A 25425-nucleotide genomic window follows, 5' to 3' on the forward strand; every position below is an offset into this window, starting at 1 on the left:
GGGGAAGATGCAGCGCATCAGTTCCACAGACAAAGTCCAATGTCCGCAATGGGGTAGAGGTGAATCGGACAGTACCCTAGCTTATGGAAGGGCCGTTCAGAAGCCTGAATAACAGAGGGGAAGAAGCTGTTCCTGAGTCTGGTGGTGCGCGCTTTCAAGCTTCTGTACCTTCTGCCGGACGGGAGTGGGGAGGAGGAGGAGGAATGACCGGGGTGGGACAGGGACAAGTCTGTGATGATGTCGGCTGCTTTCCCGAGGCAGCGTGAAGTGTAGATGGAGTCGATGGTGGGGAGTGTGGTCTGTGTGATGGACTGGGCTACATCTACAATGGTGGGGAGTGTGGTCTGTGTGTGGACTGTGGGGAGTGTGGTCAGTGTGATGGAGTACAATGGTGGGGGTGTGGGATGGACTGGGACATGGTGGGGGGGGGGTTCTTAGTGATGACTGGGCTAATCTACAATGGTGGGGAGTGGTCAGTGTGATTCATAGCGCTGGAATGTATTAGTTGAACCCACGAGCGGTGCTGTTCATAGCTGGAGTGTTGGCGATGCTAGAACGGTAGAACGGGAACGCAGAAAAATAGGTGCAGGAGTAGGCCATTCGGCCCTTCGAGCCAGCACTGCCATTCAATATGATCATGGCTGATCATACAAAATCAGTACCCCACTCCTGCTTTCTCCCCATTATCCCTTGATTCCGTTAGCCCTAAGAGCTAAATCTAACTTCCAATTCCACTCTTCCATCAAGATAAGCTGTGTGAAAAATCTCCTCAGTCCAGGGCGCAGATCAGAGGTGTACATGCTGTCTTTACTCAGCGACCTTGCTTGCGGTAGATGCTCCTGCTCCACGCTGCTGCCCTGCCCCGACCACTGCTCAACAAGGGGCGTTACATACAGTCACGGGGGCTGAGAGAAGGCACCACCATCCTTATGGCTGGGCTGTGTATGGAACCCAAACCTCACAGGCTAACAACAGGTTTATTTATTAAACAGAAAGCTCCACGATGGGAGAAAGCACACAGACATTTCACAGAAACAACCACCTTGCTCCTTGTGCCTGGAGGACTGAGTCCATGTGGGACAGGACTTAACTTCATGCTGCCACGGTGAACCAAGCCCAACCCGCCGACAGCTGCGGAATGAAAGTCAGAAGGAGGAAAGTTAGCGAGGAAGCTCCCAGCAAGCACAAGTACAACTTTCAATGGGAAAACTGAGCAGTGGGCTGAGCAAACCGTGGCTACAGGATTATCACAGCACAGCCATTCAGCCCACTGAGCTCATGCCAGCCCATTATCCTTGTGAATTATTCTCCCTCAAACATCTACCCAATCCAACCTTGTAAATGTGTAGGAAGGAACTGCAGCTGCTGGTTTAAACTGAAGATAGACACAAAAAGCTGGAGTAACTCAATGGGACAGGCAGCATCTCTGGAGAGAAGGAATGGGTGACGTTTTGGGTTGAGACCCTCCTTCAGACTAGTTAGGGATAAGGGAAATGAGAGATATAGACAATGAAGTAGAGAGATAAAGAACAATGAATAAAAGATATACAAAAAATTAATGATGATAAAGGAAACAGGCCATTGTTACCTGTTTGTTGAGTGAGAATGAGAAACTGGTGCAACTTGGGTGGGGGAGGGATGGAGAGAGGGAATGCCGGGGTTACTTGAAGTTAGAGAAATCAATATTCATACCACTGGGCTGTAAGCTGCCCAAGTGAAATATGAAGGTACACAAAAAGTGCTGGAGAAACTCAGCGGGTGCAGCAGCATCTATGTGGAGCGAAGGAAATAGGTGACGTTTCGGGCCGAAACCCTTCTTCAGACTGATAGGGGGTGGGGGGGGAGAAGGAAGGAAAAAGGGAGGAGGAGGAGCCCGAGGGCGGGGGGGATGGGAGGAGACAGCTCGAGGGTTAAGGAAGGGGAGGAGACAGCAAGGGCTAGCAAAATTGGGAGAATTCAATGTTCATGCCATCCGGACGCAAGCAACCCAGGCGGAATATGAGGTGCTGTTCCTCCAATTTCCGGTGTTGCTCACTCTGGCAATGGAGGAGACCCAGGACAGAGAGGTTGGATTGGGAATGGGAGGGGGAGTTGAAGTGCTGAGCCACCGGGAGGTCAGGTAGGTTATTGCGGACTGAGCGTAGGTGTTCGGCGAAACGATCGCCCAACCTCCGCTTAGTCTCACCGATGTAAATTAGCTGGCATCTAGAGCAGCGGATGCAGTAGATGAGGTTGGAGGAGATACAGGTGAACCTTTGTCGCACCTGGAACGACTGCTTGGGTCCTTGAATGGAGTCGAGGGGGGAGGTGAAGGGACAGGTGTTGCATTTCTTGCGGTTGCAACGGAAAGTGCCCGGGGAGGGGGTGGTACGGGAGGGAAGGGAAGAATTGACAAGGGAGTTGCGGAGGGAGCGGTCTTTGCGGAAGGCAGACATGGGGGGAGATGGGAAGATGTGGCGAGTGGTGGGGTCACGTTGGAGGTGGCGGAAATGGCTGAGGATTATTTGTTGTATTTGTCAGCTGGTGGGGTGAAAGGTGAGGACTAGGGGGACTCTGCCCTTGTTGCGAGTGCGGGGATGGGGAGAGAGAGCAGTGTTGCGGGGTATGGAAGAGACCCTGGTGCGAGCCTCATCTATGGTGGAGGAGGGGAATCCCCGTTCCCTGAAGAGCGAGGACATCTCCGATGCCCTGGTGTGGAACGTCTCATCCTGGGAACAGATGCGGCGTAGGCGGAGGAATTGGGAGTAGGGGATGGAGTCTTTACAGGGTGGGAAGACGTGTAGTCCAGATAGCCATGTGAGTCAGTGGGGTTGTACGTAGATGTGGCTGGAGGAGATACAGGTGAACCTTTGTCGCACCTGTAACAAGTGAAATATGAGGTGCTGTTCCTCCAATTTGTGTTTAGCCTCACTCTGACAATGGAGGAGACCCAGGACAGGAAGGTCAGTGTGGGAAGGGGAATTAAAGTGTAAGCAATTGTTTTAATTGATTCTGCAACAGAACTATCACAACAGGAGTGGTGGCCATTCAGCCCATTGAGTTCATGCCAGCCCATTATCCTTGTGAATTGTCCAGTCCCATCCAAGGACTGGATAGCTTCCAACGACCCTGCAAGACAGCGAGCTATAGACAGCTGCTCAGTCAATGCGGTTTCTGCAGCAGACAGGAGTGGGGGAAATGCATGAGACGGGGGAAACCCCAGCATGCCTGGTTGGAGATAGCAGAGAAATAAAGTGAGCAAGTCACTGCATCTCTGTTGGGTTATTGCCAGCAAGGCCATCGTGCACCTTGTCCGCGTACCCTGCATCTTAGTGTCAGGCTCATTGGACATTAACGCCAACAGCCCAGTGCCCCCCCCCCCTAAACACACCACCCCCCCCCCCCCCACCGAGCCCCCCCCCCACACACTGAGCCCCCCCCTAAACACCCCCCCCCCTCCCTGGAAACACTCACCGAGCCCCCACCCTAAACCCCACCCTAGACCGAGCCCCCCCCCCAACAGAAACACACTGAGCCCCCACCCTAAACACACACACACCCCCCTCCCTGGAAACACTCACTGAGCCCCCACCCTAGACACACACCCCCCCCCCCTCCCTGGAAACACTCACTGAGCCCCCCACCCTAAAAACACCACACCCCCCCTCCCTGGAAACACTCACTGAGCCCCCACCCTAGACACCCCCCCAAACAGAAAACACACTGAGCCCCCCCCCTAGACACACCAACCCCTGGAAACACATACCAACCCCCAAACAGAAAACACACTGAGCCTCCAACCCACCTCCCAACAGACACACACACACCACACCCCCCCCCCCCCCCCCACATCAGAAACACACACCGAGTTACTCCAGCACTGTGTCTCTTGCACCTGCAGTTCCTTATGCCCTCCAGAGATGCCACCCGACTGGTTGAGTTACTCCAAGACTTTATGTCTCATCATTCCCCCCCCCCCCCCCCCCCTTACTCCACAGTGGGAACAGAAACGGAATGGTTGACTCACTCTGGCTGTCGATCAGAAGTCGTTGTAGTGCTTCACCCTGGAAGTAAGACATACATTTATTTAACCCAAGCACCGGCAACATTGTGGGGTTTGTGGAGTTTGACGGATCGTGAGTGTGATTGCAGGGTTTGGTTTGCCCCCTCCCCCCAGGGTTGGTCGCAGGAACGGCTGAGCGACAGACAGCCTGATGGGTCGGGTCGGGTCGAGTCGGGTCGGGTCGGACGGCCGCTGGGCTGGGCTGGGCTCCGGCTGCCCAGACCCAGGGTCAGGACGAGGAACCAGGAGATGATCAGTGACAGCACGGGTTGGGTGACAGGGTTGGGAAAGGAGCGTTGTCTCACTGCAGTGACGCCACCGAAGCCCGGAGATGTTGCTGTGGAGTGTTCCAGAGCCTGCTACACCTCCACCTTGCAGAGTCTCACCTCCCTCCAGTACAAACCACCCTCCTTGCAGATAATGTTTAAGAAGGAACTGCAGATGCTGGAAAAATTGAAGGTAGATCAAAAATGCTGGAGAAACTCAGCGGATGAGGCAGCATCTATGGAGCAAAGGAATAGGCGACGTTTCGCGTCGAGACCCAGAAGGGTCTCAACCCGAAACGTCACCTATTCCTTCGCTCCATAGATGCTGCCTCACCCACTGAGTTTCTCCAGCATTTTTGATCTACCTTTCTTGCAGACAGGTGGGGTCAGGTGTGAAGCTCAGGTGGGGTCAGGTGTGAAGGGCAGGTGGGGTCAGGTGTGAAGCGCAGGTGGGGTCAGGTGTGAAGCGCAGGTGGGGTCAGGTGTGACCCGTGTCCCGGGGAGCCAGGTGACCCGTGTCCCGGGGAGCCAGGCGGAGCGGGCTCCACTGCGGCCAGCGAGTCACACACCTGTACAACAGGGCTCGGCCATTGTTACTGGCAATGGAGAAGAAGCCGCTCCTGGGGGAGAAGTCCATCGCCTGGGCCTGGTAAATGGTCCTGCGCCGGAATATCGGGAAGTTCGAGAACGCCGTGAAAGACGGGATGTGGATCTGCAAGAAACAGAAGAGTACCAGACTACTCATAAACACGGTAGAGACAAGAGAGGTGCTGGAACCTTGCTCCAAGCACCAAGCGCTGGAGGAACTCAGCGGCTCAGGCAGCATCTGTAACAATCACATTCACATCCACATTCTAATTTCCCTCCTTCTGACGAAAGGTCCTGACCCGAACCATTGCCTGTCCACTCCCCTCCACAGTTCCGCAGAGTTCCTCCAGCACTTTGTAATATACCTGTTCTGCTCTCATTAGAGAAGCCTTCTCCAACTGGTTAGTTATTGATCTGACTGAATAAAACAAGACTCCAGTCCCCGCTCGGCCTCTGAGAGCAGCACTGAGGACCAGGGTCGGCCAAGCACAGTGGCGCAGTGAGTAGTGCCACTGCCACACAGCACCAGAGACCCAGTCGGTTGCTGTTGGTGTGGAGTTTGCACGTTCTCCCTGTGACCGTTTCTTCAGTGCTCCAGTTTCCTCCCACAACCCAAAGACGTGCAGGTTTGCAGGTTAACTGTTTTTTTGTGACTTGCCCCTAGTGCAGGGGTCGGCAACCTACACCCCACGGGCCGAATGTGGCCCGTAACCCAAAATCATCCGGCCCGCAGACTACCATCATCTCCGGTACCTCCCGGGCCAGAGGCCGCGACGACACAAGGAGGCCTGCGCTGGCGGCCACAATGGCGGAGCCGCTAAGCAGCGCCATGCGCCGAGCTCTGGCTGTATCGCATCCTGCGCAAAGCAGCCGGCACGGCTGCACATCTTCTGTGTCTGGGCTTCACTGTCGGGATCGGGGTTGTCAATAGGCCGGGGATGAGTGAGTGTGAGTTATTGAGCCACCGCCTTCAGGACAGAGCCAAGGCAATGGTCCGTAGGTTCGCCATGTTGGTGAGCTCCCGTAACTAGGGGCCAGTGCTCCGAGTGGCGGCCTCGAATGGGCGGGATCTATGTGAACAAGAGATATGATGCCTGCCATCCGGGGTGGGATCATGTGTACACCCGATAGATGTGGCCCGCCACCAGCTCACAGACATGCGTCCCGGCCCCTAGTGTGTAGGGAGTGAATGAGAAAGTGGGATAACACAGAACTAGTGTGAATGGTGATCACTGATCCATGAGAGTGTTTCCATGCTGCAAACTCTTTGACTCAAACAGAAGACTTTGGGATGGACGAGAGGCAAGAACTCTGTTGCCTGCCGTACATGGACTCCAAGGCAAGATACAGACTCCAGCAGTCAGATCAATGGCACTTGAAGCAGCAAACTCTTGTAACATATAACCCCCCCATCAGCTGCAGCATTGTTAGCAGTCTACCTCAGCACCATGTCTCAGTAACAAAACAGGCCACTCAGCCCAAAGGCCCCCATGCTAGCACGTCCTCTACCCGAGTCTCAAGTCTCACCCACCGCCACTCATCCAGCTTTCTTTGCACAATGTCCCATTGTGCCCCTAACCTACTCCTGAGAAGCTGCACATTGCTCACGGCCCTCACTCTGCCATTGCCGGCGGAAGAGTGTATCGAGTATCTCCAAAGAACAAACCACCAACACTGCCCAGAATCACCACTCACCAGTTTGACTGCATCATCCATGGATTTTGAAGCAATGGCCAAGATCTCGGTGGTGGGGTTAAAGGAGACTGACGATATTGCAGTAACCAAGTTCATGATGGCCTTGATTGGTTTTGGGGTAGTTTCCACCAAGCAGCTGTCTTGTGAGTAAACATTGACAACTCCAGAACTGGACCTGCCAAGCCAAGCACAAAGAATACAGTTATATAGTAGAGTGAGGAAGAGTCATCTTCCCCGAACAGTGGGATACATAAAGTCGCAGGCACCAAGATAGACACAAAATGCTGGAGTAACTCAGCGGGAGAGAAGGAATGGCTTCTCTCCACTGATGCTGCCTGCCCCGCTGAGATACTCCAGCATTTTGTGTCTATCTTCAGTGTAAACCAGCATCTGCAGCTCTTTCCTACACGATATGCCATTTATTGTCACTATACATGTACAGTGAAACTGAAAACTGCTCGTACTCAGTGCATACATACAATTTAGCACAAAAAACAAGAAACAGAAAAAACAAAAAGAAGGGAGATGGAGGGGGGGGGGAATAGGTGCACAAATTCTGCGGCGCTACATACATATATACAATTGTATATATGTATATATGTATGTATACACAAGGTAGCAGGCACTATACCTTGAAGCACTTTTACACAATAGTAGATTACTTTAAACGCAGTGACCACTGACATTGGCCAAATTTACAGCGGGCAAGAATCTACAAAGGAGACACAAGGAACCGCAGGCGCTGGAATCTTGAGCAAAACACAAAGTGCTGGAGGAACTCAGTGGGTCACGCAGCATCTGTGGAGTCTGAATAAGGGTTCCGATCCAAAACGTTAGCTAGCCATTCCCTTGATGGATGCCGCCTGAGCCACTGAGCAACTCCAACACTTTGTTTGAGGCCCATTTAAAAAGTACAGATGGAAGAACAGCAACAGTCCCGGGGATCCGTGGAGAGGAGCTCCAACTGCCGGCCCTGCAGTCTGCGGTGCTTCTGGCTGCAGCGCGGCGCAGCGGGGACTTTAAATCTTCGGCCTGCGACCAACCTGAAGCCGCGGTCTCCGGTGGGGAAGCACCGATTCAGGACTTTACCTTGTCGAAACATCTGGACGCCCGCAGCAGCGGCTGGGGAGGGTTGAGGTCTCGACCACGGGGGAAAATGGAGGAGGACTGGCCAAATGTTGTGCCTTCCACCACAGTGATGAATGCTGTGGTGGATGTTTGTGTTAAACTTTACTGTGTTTTTGTGAGTACTTTTTTTCATTGTACCGTTGCTGGCAAATTCATTTCACTTGCACTTTATGTGCAATGTGACGAATAAAACTGGTATTGATCGATTGATATTGCAGTTTCCAGGCTGAATAGGCAATGTCAAATCAGAGATTGTAGAGCGAGGAAGTAAGAGGCCACAAGAGGAAGCCTCCCAGCACTTCTAATGACTGCTCCTATATAATCCTCTCACAGGTAACGCTGCTCACCAAACTGAAAGCAATAACTATAGTTTAATGGAACACCAGAGATTAAAGAAGGATTACTGCCCTATTTTTCTAATCCTCTCAAAGCAGCTTAGAATTACATTTGTTGAGTAGTCTTGGGCTGTCCAGGGTTCACAACCAGGAGAATTCCAACTCTCAAAAAGAAAATGTAATTCAGAGCCAGGATCCAGACACGGTACGGCAATTTTTTCTGGTAAATTGAAAACAAAACTGGAAAGGGTTCATTGACCAAGCTGCCGGAGGTGTTGGTTTGTTCTTTGTGGCTCAGCGAGGAACTGCACAGCCCACCATGTGGATCTGCAGGATCAGCCCCCCTCATTGTCTCTGCCTCACCCGCGATACTGAGACTCAGGGGCAGGACTGTGCCTGCTGTCTCCAAACAGAGCCTGCCCCTTCTGTCACCGTGCCGCCCAATCGGCCCTCTGTCCCAACGAGGGGCGCGGAAACGCCACCGCTGCCATCACACTGGACAACACAGCGGGTGGAGCCGCTGCCTCACAGTGCCAGAGACCCGGGTTCCATCCTGACCTCAGTTGCTGTCTGTGTGGAGTTTGCACATATAAGATTGTTAAGGGTTTGAACATGCTAGAGGCAAGGAACATGTTCCCGATGTTGGGGGGGAGTCCAGAACCAGGGACCACAGTTTAAGAATAAGGAGTAAGCCATTTAGAACGGAGACGAGGAAACACTTTTTCTCACAGAGAGTGGTGAGTCTGTGGAATTCTCCGCCTCAGAGGGCGGTGGAGGCAGGTTCTCTGGATGCTTTCAAGAAAGAGCTAGATAAACCTCTTAAAGATAGCCGAGTCAAGGGATATGGGGAGAAGGCAGGAACGGGGTACTGATTGTGGATGATCAGCCATGATCACCTTGAATGGCAGTGCTGGCTGGAAGGGCCGAATGGCCTCCTCCTGCACTTATTGTCTATTCTTCCTGTGACCCCGTGGGTTTTCTCCGGGTGCTCAGGTTGCCATCACAAAGACGTGCGGGTTTGCAGGTTAATCGGCCCTCTGTAAATTGCCCCCTAGTGTGTAGGGTGTGGATGAGAAAGTGGGATAATACAGAACTAGTGTGAACGGGTGATCGCTGGTCGGCGGTGGGCCTGCTCCCTGCTGTGTCTCTGAACTAAACCAAACTAAACAGTCACCCTCAGGCTCGCCCCGCTGGCACCGTGAGCAGGAGGGACCGCGCGCTCCTGGCTGCTTGACCGGTTCACCTACCCGCAGGCAACGTACTGCCCGTTGTGAGAGACTGCGATGCACGTTCCCCTCAGGCAGCCTTCATCGGTGAATCTGTTCACGCACCTCCTGCTCTTCACGTCCCACACGTAAACCTCCCCGTCATCTGGAACATTCAGCAGACAAACAAGCAGAGTTAGCCGCAGCATTGAGCGCCCGTCTCCCCATGTGTGACACCCAGCCAGCACCGTGTGACCCCCACGTGCAACCCCCGGCAATCACAACCTCTACCTTGGGTGGTCTCACACTGTGTGGGAAGGAACTGCAGATGCTGGTTTAAACCAAAGATAGACACAATATGCTGGAGTAACTCAGCAGGACAGGCAGCATCTCTGGATACGAGACTCCAGAGATGCCGCCTGCTTTGGGTCGAGCCCCTTCTTCAATCTGAAGCATTCAGACTGGTCTCACTGACTGGAGGGCAGCTCAGAGCTCAGCTCATGGTTCAGTCCATGCTCACTGCTCCAGGGAAAAGCATTTCAAATCCTGCTTACTTCAGCTATCAGTAATAAATAGGAGAGACACTGTACCACTGGTGTGTACACATGGACACGGCTGCAGGGACCAACAAACTGGATATAGGAGCAGGAGGAATGCACTAAGCCTCTCTAACCGGCCCTGCCATTCTATAAACACATGGTTGTATAACATGCACCGCTCCAACCCACGCCTCACTGGTCAAGCCCACACCGCAATGGCCAAGTCCACAGGATGGCCACTAGGGGGCGCTGCACTGGCAGCAGCCTCTGCCTACAGCATGTCTGTTATTTCTATCTTTTTTATTATTTTTAGTTAGTCTAAAGTCTTATGTTGGGGGAAACGTTAACTTTTCTATGTGGGGGAGGGGGGCAGGGTAAGGGGGGAAACCGTTTCTCAGTCTCTTCCTGGCAGGGACGCGACTATTTCTCCGAGTCGCGTCCTCGCCCCCCACCTCGCGGCCTACCAGCTGGATCGGAGCGGCCTTTCCTGCCGGGGCCCGGGAACCGGACCAGAGCTGCTACAGTGGCGGCGCAGCGCTAGAGTCACCGCGGAGTGGGCGATACCTACCTGGGTCGCCGTTTGGAGCTCCGGAGCGTTGGGCCGTTGCTCCAACATCGTGGAGCTCTGGTGCGGAGAGCTTCCAACGCGGGCGGCGCTGACCGTCATCGTGGAGTCCTGGGACACCTTGCAGAGGGCCTACAGCAGCAGTCTCCACCCGGCGTGGCCTGCGGACTTTGGGAGCCGCAGACTCCGGTAGGAGGGGGCCGACTCTGTGTCAACGCCGCTGAGGACGTCCCGCAGCCCCGACGTCGGACTGGTATTATCCCGGCGAGCGGTCCTGGACATCGGGCCGCCCGTAGCGGCAACTGCGGAGGGCACGGGGAGGCCCTGACCATGGGGAATAGTGGAGGAAGAAGACTGACTTTGGTGCCTTCTCACACAGTGGGGAACTATGATTCTGCTGTGTGGGGATGTTTTATGTCAAACCCTATAGTGTGTTGTGTCCTGTTGATTTTTTATTGTATGGCTGTATGGGAATTCATTTCACTGTGCCATCAGGCACATGTGACAATTAAATCTATCTTGAATCTTGAATCTTGAGTAGTATATGATCATATGTCCTGAAATGGAACAATTAAATCCTTGCTTGTAGCAGCACTAGAGATATGTAAATGATTTTGTGAGCTGTGATGTGCAGGGTAACAGGATCCACAAGTGTTTTTACGTTGACAATGTTCTCCGGTCAAATTATCTTTTAACTAAAAAGATATTTTATCTTCCCAGTTTCTTCCCAGCTGTTATCAGGCAACTGAACCATCCTACCACAACCAGAGAGCGGTCCTGAACTACTATCTACTTCATCAGTGACCCTCGGGCTATCTTTGATCGAACTTTACTGGCCTTATCTTGCACTAAACGTTATTCACTCATCATGTATCTATACACTGTGAACGGCTCGATTATAATCATGTATTATCTTTCCACTGACTGGCTAGAATGCAACAAAAGTTTTTCACTGTACCTTGGTACACGGGACAATAAACTGAATCCTTTCCCTTAATTGCCTTCTCAGTATATGGATAAACTATGGTTATAGTGAGCAGCCCAGTTTGCCCACTCTCTCTTGCCCTGCCACCCTCCCCACATTAGTTTGGACAATCACCTAGCCAAGCCCACCCCAAGCAAGCTGATTCAATGCCTGCTGGGGCCCCCCCCCTCCCTCCCCACCCCCTCACCCACCCCCTCCCTCCCCAACCTCCCCCCTCCCTCCCTGCCCAGCACCAGCCCCTGCTCACCAGAGGTTGTGTACAGCATACTGCCGTCTGGAGAGAAGGCAGCTCCCGCCACCTGGCCATTGATCTTCATGCTGCCCACCAACTCTTTGGTCTGCAGGAGGAACAGAGGACAGTTAGGCCATGAAGCCGTTCCCAGCATTAAACATGGTGCGGCGGTGAGCTTGGCAGTCGAATGCACAGCTCTCCAGCAGGAAACAAACCACAAGGGCACGGTCCTACCGCTGGCCCGGGGACCAGAAAAGAAGACGGCACAAAAGCATTAAGCTGCTGGGAACAAGCACCAGCCTGGTCCCAAACACACAACAACCTGCATGTAAACTAACCGCGGCAACCGTACCAATCCCCTGACAGGAATCCAGCTGGATATTGGGCTCAAACCGTGTCAGAAGGAACTGTGGAGGGTGGTTTACACCGAAGATAGACACAAAAAGCTGGAGTAACTCAGTGGGACAGGCTGCATTCTGGAGAGAGGAAGGGTCTCAGCCCGAAAGATCACCCATTCCTTCTCTCCAGAGATGCTCCTGTCCCACTGAGTTACTTCAGCTTTTTGTGTCTATTAACTAACATTTACTACATTTTTCTCCCCACAGATGCTGGTGACCCGCTGATGTCCTCTGGTCGTCTACCTGATCTGTGCGTCTACCTGATCTATTCCTCTCATGATTTTGTATACCCCTATAAAAGGTATACAAAATCTTCCTGCGCTCCATGGAATAGAGACCCAGCCTACGCAACCTCTCCCTATAGTTCACACCCTCTAGTCCTGGCAACAACCTCGTAAATCTTTTCGGAACCCTAAATATCTTTCCTATAACTTCTCTTCACAACCTTCTCATTTCTTTCTCCTCATAACCTTTGTCACCCGTGCTAATCAAGAATCCATCGATCTCGGCTTTAAAAATACCCACTGACTTGGCCTCCACAGCCGTCTGTGGCAAAGAATTCCACAGCTTCACCACCCTCTGACTAACGAAGTACGTGTGGACTGAAATGAGTGATTAGCCCCAGCAGTTTCTATTTGACATCAGCTGGCAGCAGCCCAGTGGTAATGGAGCCCTGGTCGTTTACCTTCATGGAGAGAAGGTGCAGGTAGCCGGCAGAGCCAGTGAGCAGCAGCAACGAGCCGTCCGGTGAGACCTCAAACTTCATGACTTCCCATTCCGGTAACCCTGCAAGAGAACACACAGCTTCAGCACGACCAACACAGGCCCAACAACACAGCTTCAGCAACAGTGCACGACACACACAGGACCAACAACACAGCTTCAGCAACAGTGCACGACACACACACACAGGACCAACAACACAGCTTCAGCAACAGTGCACGCCACACACACACACAGGCCCAACAACACAGCTTCAGCAACAGTGCACGAAACCCATCAGAACACACACACACTGCACCAACAACACCCTTTTCAGCAACAGTGCACCCCAACACTCACACACACACACAGGACCAAGAACAGGAACAGTTTCAGCAAGAAGCACACCCAACACACAGGACCAACAACACAGCTTCAGCAACAGTGCACGCCACACACACACACAGGACCAACACCACAGTTTCAGCAAGAGCACACACACACAGGACCAACAACACAGCTTCAGCAACAGTGCACGCCATCCACAAATACACACAGGCCGAAACAACACAGCTTCAGCAACAGTGCACGCCACACACACACACAGGCCCAACAACACAGTTTCAGCAACAGTGCACGCCACACACACACACAGGACCAACAACACAGTTTCAGCAAGAGCACACACACACAGGACCAACAACACAGCTTCAGCAACAGTGCACGCCACACACACACACAGGACCAACAACACAGCAGCAAGAGCACACACACACAGGACCAACAACACAGCTTCAGCAACAGTGCACGACACACACAGGACCAACAACACAGCTTCAGCAACAGTGCACGACACACACACACAGGACCAACAACACAGCTTCAGCAACAGTGCATGACACACACACACACAGGACCAACAACACAGCTTCAGCAACAGTGCATGACACACACACACACAGGAACAACAACACAGTTTCAGCAAGAGCACACACACACACACACATGACCAACAACACAGCTTCAGCAAGTGCACGATACACACACAGGACCAACAACACAGCTTCAGCAACAGTGCACAATACACACAGGCCCAGCAACAGTGCACAACACACACACAGGCCCAACAACACAGCTTCAGGGAGAGCGCACGACCAACACAGGACCAACAACACAGCTAGTGAGCTGCCTGCAGTCGGCAGTTACACCAATGCAGTAAGTTTGACTGAGAGATAAAGATTGGCTGGTATGCCAGGGGTCACCAAGGGAGGCAGGAGACCGTTCGCATATCTATCGGAGAGGGCAGCCAACCCTTTGTGCGTCACATCATCTGAAACCCATCAGAATGCAGCAACCCTCTGCACTGCACCAGACCCAAACCCTCAGCTCCAGCCAAGTATTCAAACCCTCAACACTCACAAAACACTCCTTTTCTCCAGAGATGCTGCCTGACCCAGTGAGTTACTCCAGCACTCTGTGAAACGTCACCTATCCATGTTCTCCACAGATGCTGCCTGACCCGCTGAGTTATGGTGCAGCAGCATCTATGGAGCGAAGGAAATAGGCAACGTTTTGGGCCGAAATCCTTCTGGAAATAGGCAACGTTTCGGCCCGAAACGTTGCCTATTTCCTTAGCTCCATAGATGCTGCTGCACCCGCTGAGTTACTCCAGCACTCTGTCAAACGTCACCTATCCATGTTCTCCACAGATGCTGCCTGACCCGCTGAGTTACTCCAGCGCTTTGTGACTATCTGCTGAATTAAACCAATCTCCTTGCTTGCACATGATCCATGTCCCTCCACACCCATGTGCCGACCTGAGAACCTGTTAAACGCTCCTCTCGTTTCTGCGTTCCAGCTTGGAAGATGCAGAGATGGCTCAGACCAGACTCTCGTGTCAGGGGCTGGCGGGGGAAATGCTCACCTCTGACGTTGGTGACAGGGATGATCTTGCCCGCTATCATGTCGTAGATGTAGAACAGCTTGCCGCGGTTGGTTGTGGCGATAACCTGCTCACCGTCGGCACTGAACCGGGCCTTATACACGGGAAACTTCTCCAGGCAGACGCACTGAATTTTGGGGTTGGTCTTTCCATCAACCTGCAGAGGAGGGAACACAGGCAGCTGCTGGTCTGATTCACAATCTCAGCTACACAGCCTTCAGCAGGTCATGAGTCATTGGAGCAGAATTAGGCCATTCGCCCCATCGATCCATTCAATCACGGCCAATTTGTCTTTCCCTCTCAACCCCTCACAATTCTCCTGCCTTCTCCCCATAACCCCCCGACACCCTTACTAATCAAGAATCTGTCAATCCCCACTTTAAAAACACCCAATGACTTGGCCTCCTCAGATGTACATTGCAATGAATACCACAGATTCACTACCCTCTGACTAAAGAAATTCCTCATCTTTCTGAAGGTACATCCTTTAATTCGGAGGCTATGCCCTCTGGTCCTAGACTCTCCCACTGGTGGAAACATCCCCTCCACATCCAGGCTGCACCATTAACAGCAGCGAGTCACTCACTCACTCACACTTGGGCCACCGAGACACGTTTATATTCATGGCGCAGAGTGAAGAGTTTGCTTTGACATGCACGGGTTTGACATTTAATACACAGACAGGACTGAGCGGCAACCTGAAAGAGTGAGATGACTCGGTACTCTCCCAGCTGTGAGGATGACTTGAGCCAGAGGATGGAATTGAGTTGTCGTTAGTCTGCTGTCTGATGGCCGGCAATGGTTGGCATCTGTGCACGTTTTTATCTGTTGAGAAGCAATCAAAGGATCAGAACAAAGCAACCACTTCCTTCACACAACCCAATTAGTTTCCCCGATAGAAGCTAAAGAATTGTTCACTCCCAGAGGCATCCGCCTGCACCAGGATACCTGTAGCTCAGACAAGAAGATGGTTTTCATCTCCCTGTGAGCTTTGGATGGGGATTAGAACGGCGAGGGCAGCGTGCAACCTGACAGTAGAGAGTGAACACGTAACTCTCACAGATCTCCCCTCCCAGTGCCGCACGCACGCACGCACACACGACTACTTGTCCAATCTGTTCTGCTGCATTCTTGCCGAGCAGACACCATCAGACATGTACGCCTGCCCTCGATTCAGAAGGTAGTTAATTGGCCGTGAAGCAATTTGGGACATCACAAGGACACGCAAGTCACTGGAGAAAAGCCAATTATTTTTATTTACAGACATCAACTCAAGCAGCTTAAGTCTGAGGGAACCTGTTGTAGAGTTCCAGGTAAACCTGGCGTACTGCTGCTTCACTACAGCGCTTTAGATGTGGAGCCTTATTCCCCCCCCCCCACACCAAAAGAGGCCGCAGAATGCAGGGGGTTAAGGTCATAAGTGATAGGAGCAGAATTAGGCCATTCCGCCCATCAAATCTACCCCGCCATTCAATCATGGCTGATCTATCTCTCCCTCCTAACTTAATTTTCCTGCCTTCTCCCTGTAACCTCTGATACCCGTACTAATCAAAAGTCTATCTATCTCTGCCTTAAAAATATCCACTGACAGCCTCTACAGCCTTCTGTGGCAAAGAATGTCAGATTCACCACCCTTTGACTAAATATATTTCTCCTCATCTCCTTCCTCAAAGGACGTCCTTTAAATCTAAGGCTATGACCTCTAGTCCTAGACTCTCCCACTAGTGGAAACATCCTCTCCACATCCACTCTATCCAAGCCTTTCACTATTCTGTATGTTTCAATGAGGTCCCCCTTCACCCTTCTAAATTCCAGCGAGTACAGGCCCAGTTCCGACAAACGCTCATCACAGGTCAACCTATGTAATATAGACAAAAATGCTGGAGAAACTCAGCGGGTCTCGACCGGAAGCGTCACCTATTCCTTTGCTCCATAGATGCTTCCGGGTCTCGACCCGAAACGTCACCTATTCCTTTGCTCCATTGATGCTGCCTCACCCGCTGAATTCCTCCAGCATTTTTGTCTACCTTCGATTTTCCAGCATCTGCAGTTCTTTCTTAAACCTATGTAATGTGATCTCTCAGTACAGATTGATGTGGAACTCTACCCTGCCATTCTGCTGCTTGTTCAGCAACATCTCCTCAAACGGTCACCAATCTCTGAAGGTACCGAGAAAATTCATTGCCTCTATGTTCCTCTCGTCACACTCCATCCTGACTTGGATTACTATTGCTGTTCCTTCCCCATCACTGGAATTCTCTATCCAGCAGGTGCCTCTAACAAGCTGCAGGCAGCAAAAATATTCCCTCAACAGTACCTCTCCATGGAGTGATTATAGGTTTGAATAAACAGGAACTAACCCAAATCGCGAATCGCTGCATGCCCACCAGTGCTGCAGGGGGATGGACAAGAGTCCCCACACGCTGGATATACCGCTCGATCACATCACTACAGGGAGTAAACAAGCCCAGGCAAAGATCTCCAGCACCAGGAGAGCAAGGAGAAACCTCAGGGGTTGTCACACGCGGCTGTTCTCACGCACATGCCCTCCCCTCCCCCCCCCCGGACCCCTCCCAGCTCAGGATGCTTCCCACGGCCAGGAGAGAGAGAGCAGGGACAGAGCTTGGCCACCCATCCAGCCACACAGACAAACATGGCAAGTTACAACAGCGAGCACTCTGTCCGAATCCATGACACATTGAGTAGCAACTTACAACTTCCGGGTCTCGACCCAAAACATCACCCATTCCTTCACTCCATAGATGCTTCCGGGTCTCAACCCGAAACGTCACCTATTCCTTCGCTCCATTGATGCTGCCTCACCCGCTGAGTTTCTCCAGCATTTTTGTCTACATTACATAGGTTAACATACGATGAGCGTTTGTCGGCACTGGGCCTGTACTCGCTGGAGTTTAGAGGGATGAAGGGGGTGCGGAGAGGATGTTTCCACTAGTGGGAGAGTCTAGGACTAGAGGTCACAGCCTTAGCACAGGAACAGGCCCTTCGGCCCACGTCATGCCAAACGTGATGCCCAATCTAATCTCCTCTGTTGCACATGATACATATCTCTCCGTTCCCTACATACCTAGACCCACCCCAAGTATGTCTCTAAAGATCATTACACGCACGCACACTTCCGCATGATCAAGGCTAGTGCCAGTTCAGTCTCACCTCTAACACATCTTTGGGAAGGGCAGCAGAGGTGGATACGAAATCCCCAGTTTTTCGTAATAAATCATCGTCTTCATCGTCACTTTCTAATATAATAGATAAAATGCATTATTCATTGAGGGCATCATAAAGCAATTAATTTAAAGATATTTTAAGTAACAGTTTGAGGTCTGAACTAATATTTTCATCAGGATTTAACACCAAAACCTCAATTAGTTTCCAGCCTGTGATTTATAATTCTGGATCTAAAGCCCCGGAATCTCTCCATTAGACTCCAGCCTGAAACTGCGTTACCCATTAGTCCATATAAAAGCATTTAACGTGCTCCCTGACGTCTGCCTGTCTACACACAAACTATCTCAAGACCCTACATTAACTTCCAGCCAGTAACTCAGTCCTAGGATATGGTTCTATATGAAACCACAACCTCAATCCTGCAATTACATTGCAGCCTGCCACTTACACCCTCTCATTCTATCATGAACTGCTACAACCTCTAATTTTAGCAAGCAGTTTATCTCTGGGTATCTATCCTATTAGAGAACAGTACAGCACAGGAACAGGCCCTTGCGCCCACAATGTCCATTTGAAACATGATGCCAAGTTTATTCTAATCACCCCTGCATGCACATGATCCATATCCCTCCATTCCCTGCACATCCACCACCCCCGTGGCAGCAGGTTCCAGGTGCCCACCACTCTGTGCAACACACACAGCTGGTACTCAATAATAGAATACATCAATTAGGTTCTGACCAGCACCTCAGTCCCACTACTGTAAAAAGTGGCTGCACAAACAAGCCCAATCTATTTCCATCGCCCAGATTGTAATAGGCTACCTTCGTCCGAGTCTTTCTTGTCCTTTGTCTTCTTATCCTTCCTCTCTGCCCACGATGGTGTTCCGCCCATTGCACTCTGGAACCTGTAATGAAAGTGTATTCACTTTAGACGCAGCTGGAGAGGTGTGTGGATGTGACCCCACTTGGTCAATGTCTCCCGGTAAGACACAGTGACACACAAGCCCTCAGTCTCCTGCACGCCAACAACCGCACACATAGACATACACGTGACAGTACAACACAGGAACAGGCACATGGCCCACAGTCCACTGCAAAATCCACCGCAAATCAAACAAATCTTTTTTGGCTCAACATGATTCATATCCCACATATACACATACTAATCTCAAAGCCTATAACACCAATACCGTATCTGCCTTCACCACCACACCCAGCAGCTGGTTCCAGGCACCCACCACATTTTGCCTAAATAATATTGCCGCACACATCTCCTTAAACTTTCTCTCCTTGTACCTTGTGGTCATCACATCCACCAGGACTATACTGGAAGTTGGACAATTTTTACATTTACACCAAGCCAATTAACCTACAAACCTGTACATCTTTGGAATGTGGGAGGAAACCGAAGATCTCTGAGAAAACCTATGCAGGCTACAGGAAGAACGTACAAACTCCGCACAGACAGCACCCGTAATCGGGATCGAACCCAGGTCTCCATTCGCTGTGAGGCAGCAACTCTACCGCTGCGCCACCATGACCACCTCTCTCTGACATGAAAGCTATGTCCTCCAGACCCTGACATTTCAACCTTGGCAAAAGGCTTTGCTTAATTCATTGCCCAATGGTGTTTTTAAAAAAAAGGGTTGGATAGAGTGGATGTGGAAAGGATATTTCCACTAGTGGGAGAGTCAGGGATAGAGGTCACAGCCTCATTATTAAAGGACTTTCTTTTTGGAAGGAGATGAGGAGAAATTTATTTAGTCAGAGGGTGGTGAATCTGTGGAATTATCTGTCACAGAAGGCTGTGGAGGCCAAGTCTGTGAATATTTTTAAGGCAGAGATAGATAGATTCTTAATTAGTACGGGTGTCAGGGGTTATGGGGAGAAGGCAGGAGAATGGGGTTAGGAGGGAGAGATAGATCAGCCATGATTTAAATGATGGAGTAGACTTGACGGGCCTAATTCTACTCCTATTTATTATTATCCTTAAAATGGAAACTTTCTTCAGAGGTTGAAGAATTCCTTATCTACCCATTCCCTCCAAAGATACCGCCTGACCCACTGAGTTCCTTCAACACTTTGTGTTTTGCTCAAGAGTGTTGATTTGAGTCCCACGTCAGAGACTTGTGCAGAACATCTTGATTGGGACGAGTGGAGTGAAAAGCGAGTGCCCTCATTCAAATAAGACAGCCTTAACTGAAACAGCATGGTGTGTAAGAGCAGGGTCTTGCCCTGCACTCATCCTTCAATCAATCACCAGGAAAGTAAATTATTCATCACTTGCAGACAATTGTTGCAGAACCTTCCTGTCCAGAGACTAGATATCGTGTCTGCTCCATGGCAACTATTTTTATTCCATTGCTGCATCTAAATCCCCATGGAATTTGCCACTGAAACCTTGGCTGTTCCGGTTTCCTTTCTTGGCTTCCTTCCTGCCTCATCCTTAGAATGATCACAAGCAAGTACTCAGCAGATTCACATTCCAGCTACCCGCTGGAGAGGAAGCCATCCAGCAACGTGGGCCAACCTCCTCCCCAAAGCAGCACTTCTGCTGCGCCAGCATGGAGCACCACCTGGAATAGTACAGCCCTTCGGCCCACAATGTCTGTGCCCAACCCTTACCTGCCTGCACGTGATCCGTATGCCTCCATTCCCTCCATATCCACGTGCCTGTCTAAAAGGTCTCTTAAACACCACTATCACCCCGCTTCTGTCACCATCCCCCGCACTCATCACCATCTGTGTAAAAAAACTTGCACTGCTCATCTCCTTTAAACTTTGCTCCTTTGATCTTAAAGCTAAACCTTATAGTATTTGATACTTCCGTCCTGGAAAAAAGGTGGACTGTCTACCCTACCTATACCTCTCATAACTTTATATACTTCGATCACAATATCAGGTTACTTGTTTGTTCATTTTGACCCAAATGAAATAGGTGGAAATGGGAGAATGGCATTGGTAGGAGAATACAAAGAGGGAGGCGGTGTGTGGAGGAACGACGGTACTTACTGCTCTCTCAGTCGCTGCTGCAGCTTTGCTACAGTGAGGGTCTTCTCTTTTGCGCTTTTCTGTAGATTTTTCCGGAATCGATGTGTCATTTCCACTCTGTAAAACAACAAAAAATATTATCAATAAACAGGCCATTGTTAACCATTCAACACACCAGCTAACAGCACAGGGACTAAAACAAGGGGGGGGGGGGGATCTGCATGCGGGCTTCTAGGCCATTAAGTGCGGCCTTTTGAATGAATCCAAATTTTGTAGAACAAATCCCTTTATTTTAATTAATATTTTGTTCGTCTTTTATTATTTTTATTTTAATCTTAAAATGAACGTATTTAAAAAATCAGAGTAAAAGAAGATTCAACGAAATAATCCTATATTTAATGGAAGTTTCTAGGATGCGGCCTTATTAGATTACAGCTAACTTAATGCGGCCTTCCAACATGAAACAGTTCCCCACCCCTGGACTAAAGTCTGCTCCTTACTCAGCACTGGAGAGCAGCGTGCTGACTACAGCCCCGTACAGCCAGACCGACCCACACAAGCAGCACCCATGCGACCCGTTCTGACCGCAGCCCTGTGCAGACACACACACAAGCAGCACCCCAACAACCAGCATTGACTGCAGCCCCATGCAGACATAGAAACATAGAAAATAGGTGCAGGAGTAGGTCATTCGGCCCTTCGAGCCTGCACCGCCATTCAATATGATCATGGCTGAACTTCCAACTCAGTATCCTATCAATGAACTGGCCCCAACTACCTTCTGTGTCAGAGAATTCCACAGATTCACCACTCTCTGTGTGAAAAATGTTTTTCTCATCTAGGTCCTAAAATACTTCCCCTTTATCCTTAAAACTTCCCCCTTATCCTTAAAAACCCACAGACCCACACAAGCAGCACCCCTACGACCACTTCAGGAATTCCACTTTTATTCACTATATTCGTTGGACCAGCCAAACAGCATGATTTGAAAAGTTATCCTCAGTATTGACCTCTTAATCCACAAAGAGTCATCATACTCAGTGATGTTTGCATCTGCCTCTACTCACAACACCCTCGCCACACAGCCCCCGGGGCGATATCTCATCCGACTCTGCCCTCAATGTCCAGCAGTTAAGGACCCTAGACTGTGGTCCTTCCCCACAGAGCCATGGCGTTGGCTGTACCGAGCTTCAATACATTTCTCAGCAGGTACTACTGTAGTCTGGGGCGGGCAAGACGGCAACATTCACAGCCGGACATCTCACTGCGCTTGGAGGCTATAAAGTTTCGGGCAGACTGAAGAGCATCTTTCACCGAGTCGATGGCTCAGCAGCACTTGAAGCCCGTCTCCGAGCGAGTCCTTGGCAGCCGCCCGTAAGTCAGAGCGTCCTCTGTTACACACTGCTCGAATAAACCGAGACTGAGAAGGAAGGGGAAACATAGCGTATGGGCAGGGGGGGTGGCGACATCACCCTTATTCCAGCACAGTCCAGCCCCCTGTTCACCCACAGAGACTCCACTTACTCATCCTCCAGTCCGTCTTCCTCATCCACCCAAGCTGCTTTCTTGCACGGGGGGACACTGGACCTGGCCTCATTTTCCACCTCAGAGTCGCTGGAGTCTTCATCCAGTAAGGTTTGACCCACGCCCGCCGCCTGTGCTGGCTGAGAGGGAGAAAGGGTCATCAAAACCCGTAGCAGGCTCGCAAACACAGACACCAGCTCTGGCCCAATCTCACCCTTGAAAGGCCTGCACAGTTAATATGGAGAAGATGTTTCCAGAAGTGAAAGAATCTAGGACCAGAGGCCACAGCCTCAGAATAAAAGGATGTACCTTTAGAATGGAGATGAGTAGGAATTTATTTAGCTAGGGTGGTGAATCTGTGGAATTCATTACCACAAATGGCTGTGGAGATTTTTTTTTTTTAAAAAGCTGAAATGTCACTGGATCTTGGACTTTCTGTGTCACTGGATCCTGGACTTTCTGACAGAGAGACCGCAGTCAGTCCGTGTTGGCAAGAACACCTCAGGCTCGATCACTCGGTACAAGAACTGTTCCAGAGCCGCTGCCTGAAAAAGGCACTGAGCATAGCAAAGAACAGACTGCACCCCCTCCAAACACATCTGGATCTCCTGCCATCAGGCAAGAGATACCGTAGCATCAAAGCCCGGACAACCAGACTGCTAAACAGCTTCCTTCCACAGGCTGTGAGGCTGCTAAACAGTCACTCCACCTGATTCTGCTGCTTTTGCACTGACAATTTAATAACTCTGGCACTGGCCACTTAAATCAGCTGCCCTGGACATTTTATGACTGTTTTTACTTGTATTTTAATGTTGCTGTTTTTACCTGCACTTTTTAACTATTCACACTGTTTTTATCAGGGACTGGATTGTTTTTTATTGTTTTTATTTTATGTGTGAAATGTTTAAGTTTTATGTGCGATGCTCCAGTATTCCCTGGGAAACGTCTTCTCATTTTGCACTGTACAACTGTTGCTTTGCAAGATGACAATAAAGGTTGATTGATTGAAATTGACAGGTTGTCAATTAGTAAGGGCCAGGGAAAAGGCAGGAGAATGAGGGCGAAAGGGAAAAATTGATTAGCCATGATCGAATGGCAGAGTGGACAGTGGGCTGAATGACCGAATTCTACTGCTACGTCTTAGGACCATCAGACCCGCTCCTTCAGATTCCTAGGCTCCACCTCACTTCGAATGGACCGTAGGGTCGACCGTTACTCACCGCAGTCCTCTCCCTCTCTCTCTCTCCCGGCCAGGCCCAACACACATCCCCAACCTCACCTCCCCCAGGCCTGTGACCCTGCCGCGCACGCACCCACCCCACCATCGTCCTCGTTTACAGCAGTCGGGCAAGTGGGCCGAGGAATGGCAAATAGAGTTTAGTGCAGGTAACTGCAAGGCGTTGCAATGTGGGGACGTCTAACCAAGGCTGGAGCTTCAGAGTGAATGGCAGGGCACTGGGGAGTGTTGTACAGCAGGAGGATCTCAGCTAAAGTGGTGACACTTGGTGTTTTCAAAGAGAGTTAGATTTAGCTCTTGGGCTAAAGCAGGAACGGGAAACTGATTTTGGATGACCAGTCATGATCATATTGAATGGCGGTGCTGGCTCGAAGGGCCGAATGGCCTACTCCTGCACCTATTTTCTATGACACAGGTAGACAGGGAGTGCTGCAGAGCAGAGTGATCTAGGAGTGCAGGTAAATAGTTGCCTAAAAGTGGCATCACAGGTAGGTAGAGTGGTCAAAGAGGCTTTTGGCACATTAGGATATTGAGTAGAGAAGTTGGGACGTTAGTTGTACAATATGTTGGTGAGGCTGCATTTGGAGTATTGTGTCCAGTTTTGGTCACCCTACTATAGGAAGGATGTTGCTATGTTGGAAAGGGCGCAGAGAAGATTCACGAGGATGTTGCCAGGACTAGAGGGTGTGAGCTACAGGGAGAGGTTGAGTAGGCTGGGTCTCTATTCCATGGAGCGCAGGAGGATGAAGGGAGATCTTATAGATGTGTATAAAATCATGAGAGGAATAGAACGGGTAGACGCACAGAGTCTCTTGCCCAGAGTAGGGGAATCGAGGACCAGGGGACACAGGATCAAGGTGAAGGGGAAAAGATTTAATAGGAATCTGAGGGGTGACTTTTCCACACAGAGGGTGGTGAGTGGATGGAACGAGCTGCTAGGGGAGGTAGTTGAGGCTGGGACTATCCCATTGTTTAAGAAACAGTTAGGGGGAAATCCTTTAGAACCGAGATGAGGAGAACTTTTTTCACACACAGAGAGTGGTGAATCTCTGGAACTCTCTGCCACAGAGGGTAGTTGAGGCCAGTTCATTGGCTATATTTAAGAGGGAGTTAGATGTGGCCCTTGTGGCTAAGGGGATCAGAGGGTATGGAGAGAAGGCAGGTACGGGATACTGAGTTGGATGATCAGCCATGATCATATTGAATGGCGGTGCAGGCTCGAAGGGCCGAATGGCCTACTCCTGCACCTAATTTCTATGTTTCTATGTTAGACAGGTACATGGACAGGACAGGTTTGGAGGGATATGGACCACACGCAGGCGGGTGGGACTAGTGTAGCTGGGACATTGTTGGCCGGTGTGGGCGAGTTGGGCCGAAGGGCCTGTTACCACACTGTATGCCTGTGCCGCGGCCCCCAACCTGCAGCCTCTCCAGCAGCGCGGTCTCGCCGCCGAACACCAGCTCCTCCAGCCGCCGCTCGTCCTCATCCTCCTCGTGCCCCTCCTGCAGCCGCCGCAAGTTGCGGCTCCGCTGCTCCTCCTCCCGCCGCTGCTGGGCCGCCAGCTTGGTGCGGGGCCGGGGCCGGGGCCGCTTGTGGACGGGCCTGCTGCCGCTGCTGCTGCTGCTGCCGCCGCCGCTGCCCGACATGACGGGCCCGGGCTCCTGGTCGCGGTCGCGGGGCCGGGGTTCGACCAACATGGCGGCGAACAACGAGCGCGAGCTCCGGCGTGGGCGTGCGCTTCCGGGTCACATGGCCGCCGGGGACAGGGGGTCAGGGAAGCGCCCACCGGCCGCCAGGGGGGCGGGGGTTGAGGGGTGAGGGAATGAACCACTCTAGCAACAGTCACCGGGCAGATGTGTCAC

At 51.1% G+C, this 25425-nt stretch overlaps 1 protein-coding gene across 1 annotated transcript; it reads right to left on the bottom strand.

Annotated features, from left to right (window-relative positions):
- Positions 1 to 966: 966 nt before the first annotated feature.
- On the bottom strand, positions 967 to 25278 carry utp18 (UTP18 small subunit processome component). The gene is made up of 14 exons (XM_055654282.1): positions 24982 to 25278; positions 22326 to 22465; positions 20823 to 20918; positions 18633 to 18715; positions 17794 to 17879; positions 15346 to 15447; positions 14605 to 14803; positions 12664 to 12764; positions 11596 to 11686; positions 9302 to 9425; positions 6592 to 6766; positions 4878 to 5020; positions 4007 to 4043; positions 967 to 1131 (listed from the first exon to the last, which is right to left on the bottom strand). The coding sequence occupies exons 1-13, from the start codon at positions 25258 to 25260 to the stop codon at positions 4019 to 4021; spliced, it is 1644 nt and encodes a 547-aa protein (XP_055510257.1). The 5' UTR covers positions 25261 to 25278; the 3' UTR covers positions 967 to 1131; positions 4007 to 4018.
- Between the last annotated feature and the right edge of the window lie 147 nt (positions 25279 to 25425).

Source organism: Leucoraja erinacea, chromosome 23 (genome assembly GCF_028641065.1).
Source record: "Leucoraja erinacea ecotype New England chromosome 23, Leri_hhj_1, whole genome shotgun sequence".
In the NCBI taxonomy this organism is placed as follows: Eukaryota; Metazoa; Chordata; class Chondrichthyes; order Rajiformes; family Rajidae; genus Leucoraja; species Leucoraja erinaceus.

Excerpts from the sequence above, each read along its gene's own strand:
- utp18 (XM_055654282.1), bottom strand. The coding sequence starts at position 25,260 with ATGTTGGTCGAACCCCGGCCCCGCGACCGCGACCAGGAGCCCGGGCCC. Across the intron at positions 15,448-17,793 it reads TTCCCAAAGATGTGTTAGAG|ATAAAAACGTGCACAGATGC; the intron begins GTGAGACTGAAC and ends GCTTCTCAACAG. Across the intron at positions 11,687-12,663 it reads TGCACCTTCTCTCCATGAAG|ACCAAAGAGTTGGTGGGCAG; the intron begins GTAAACGACCAG and ends TTCCTCCTGCAG.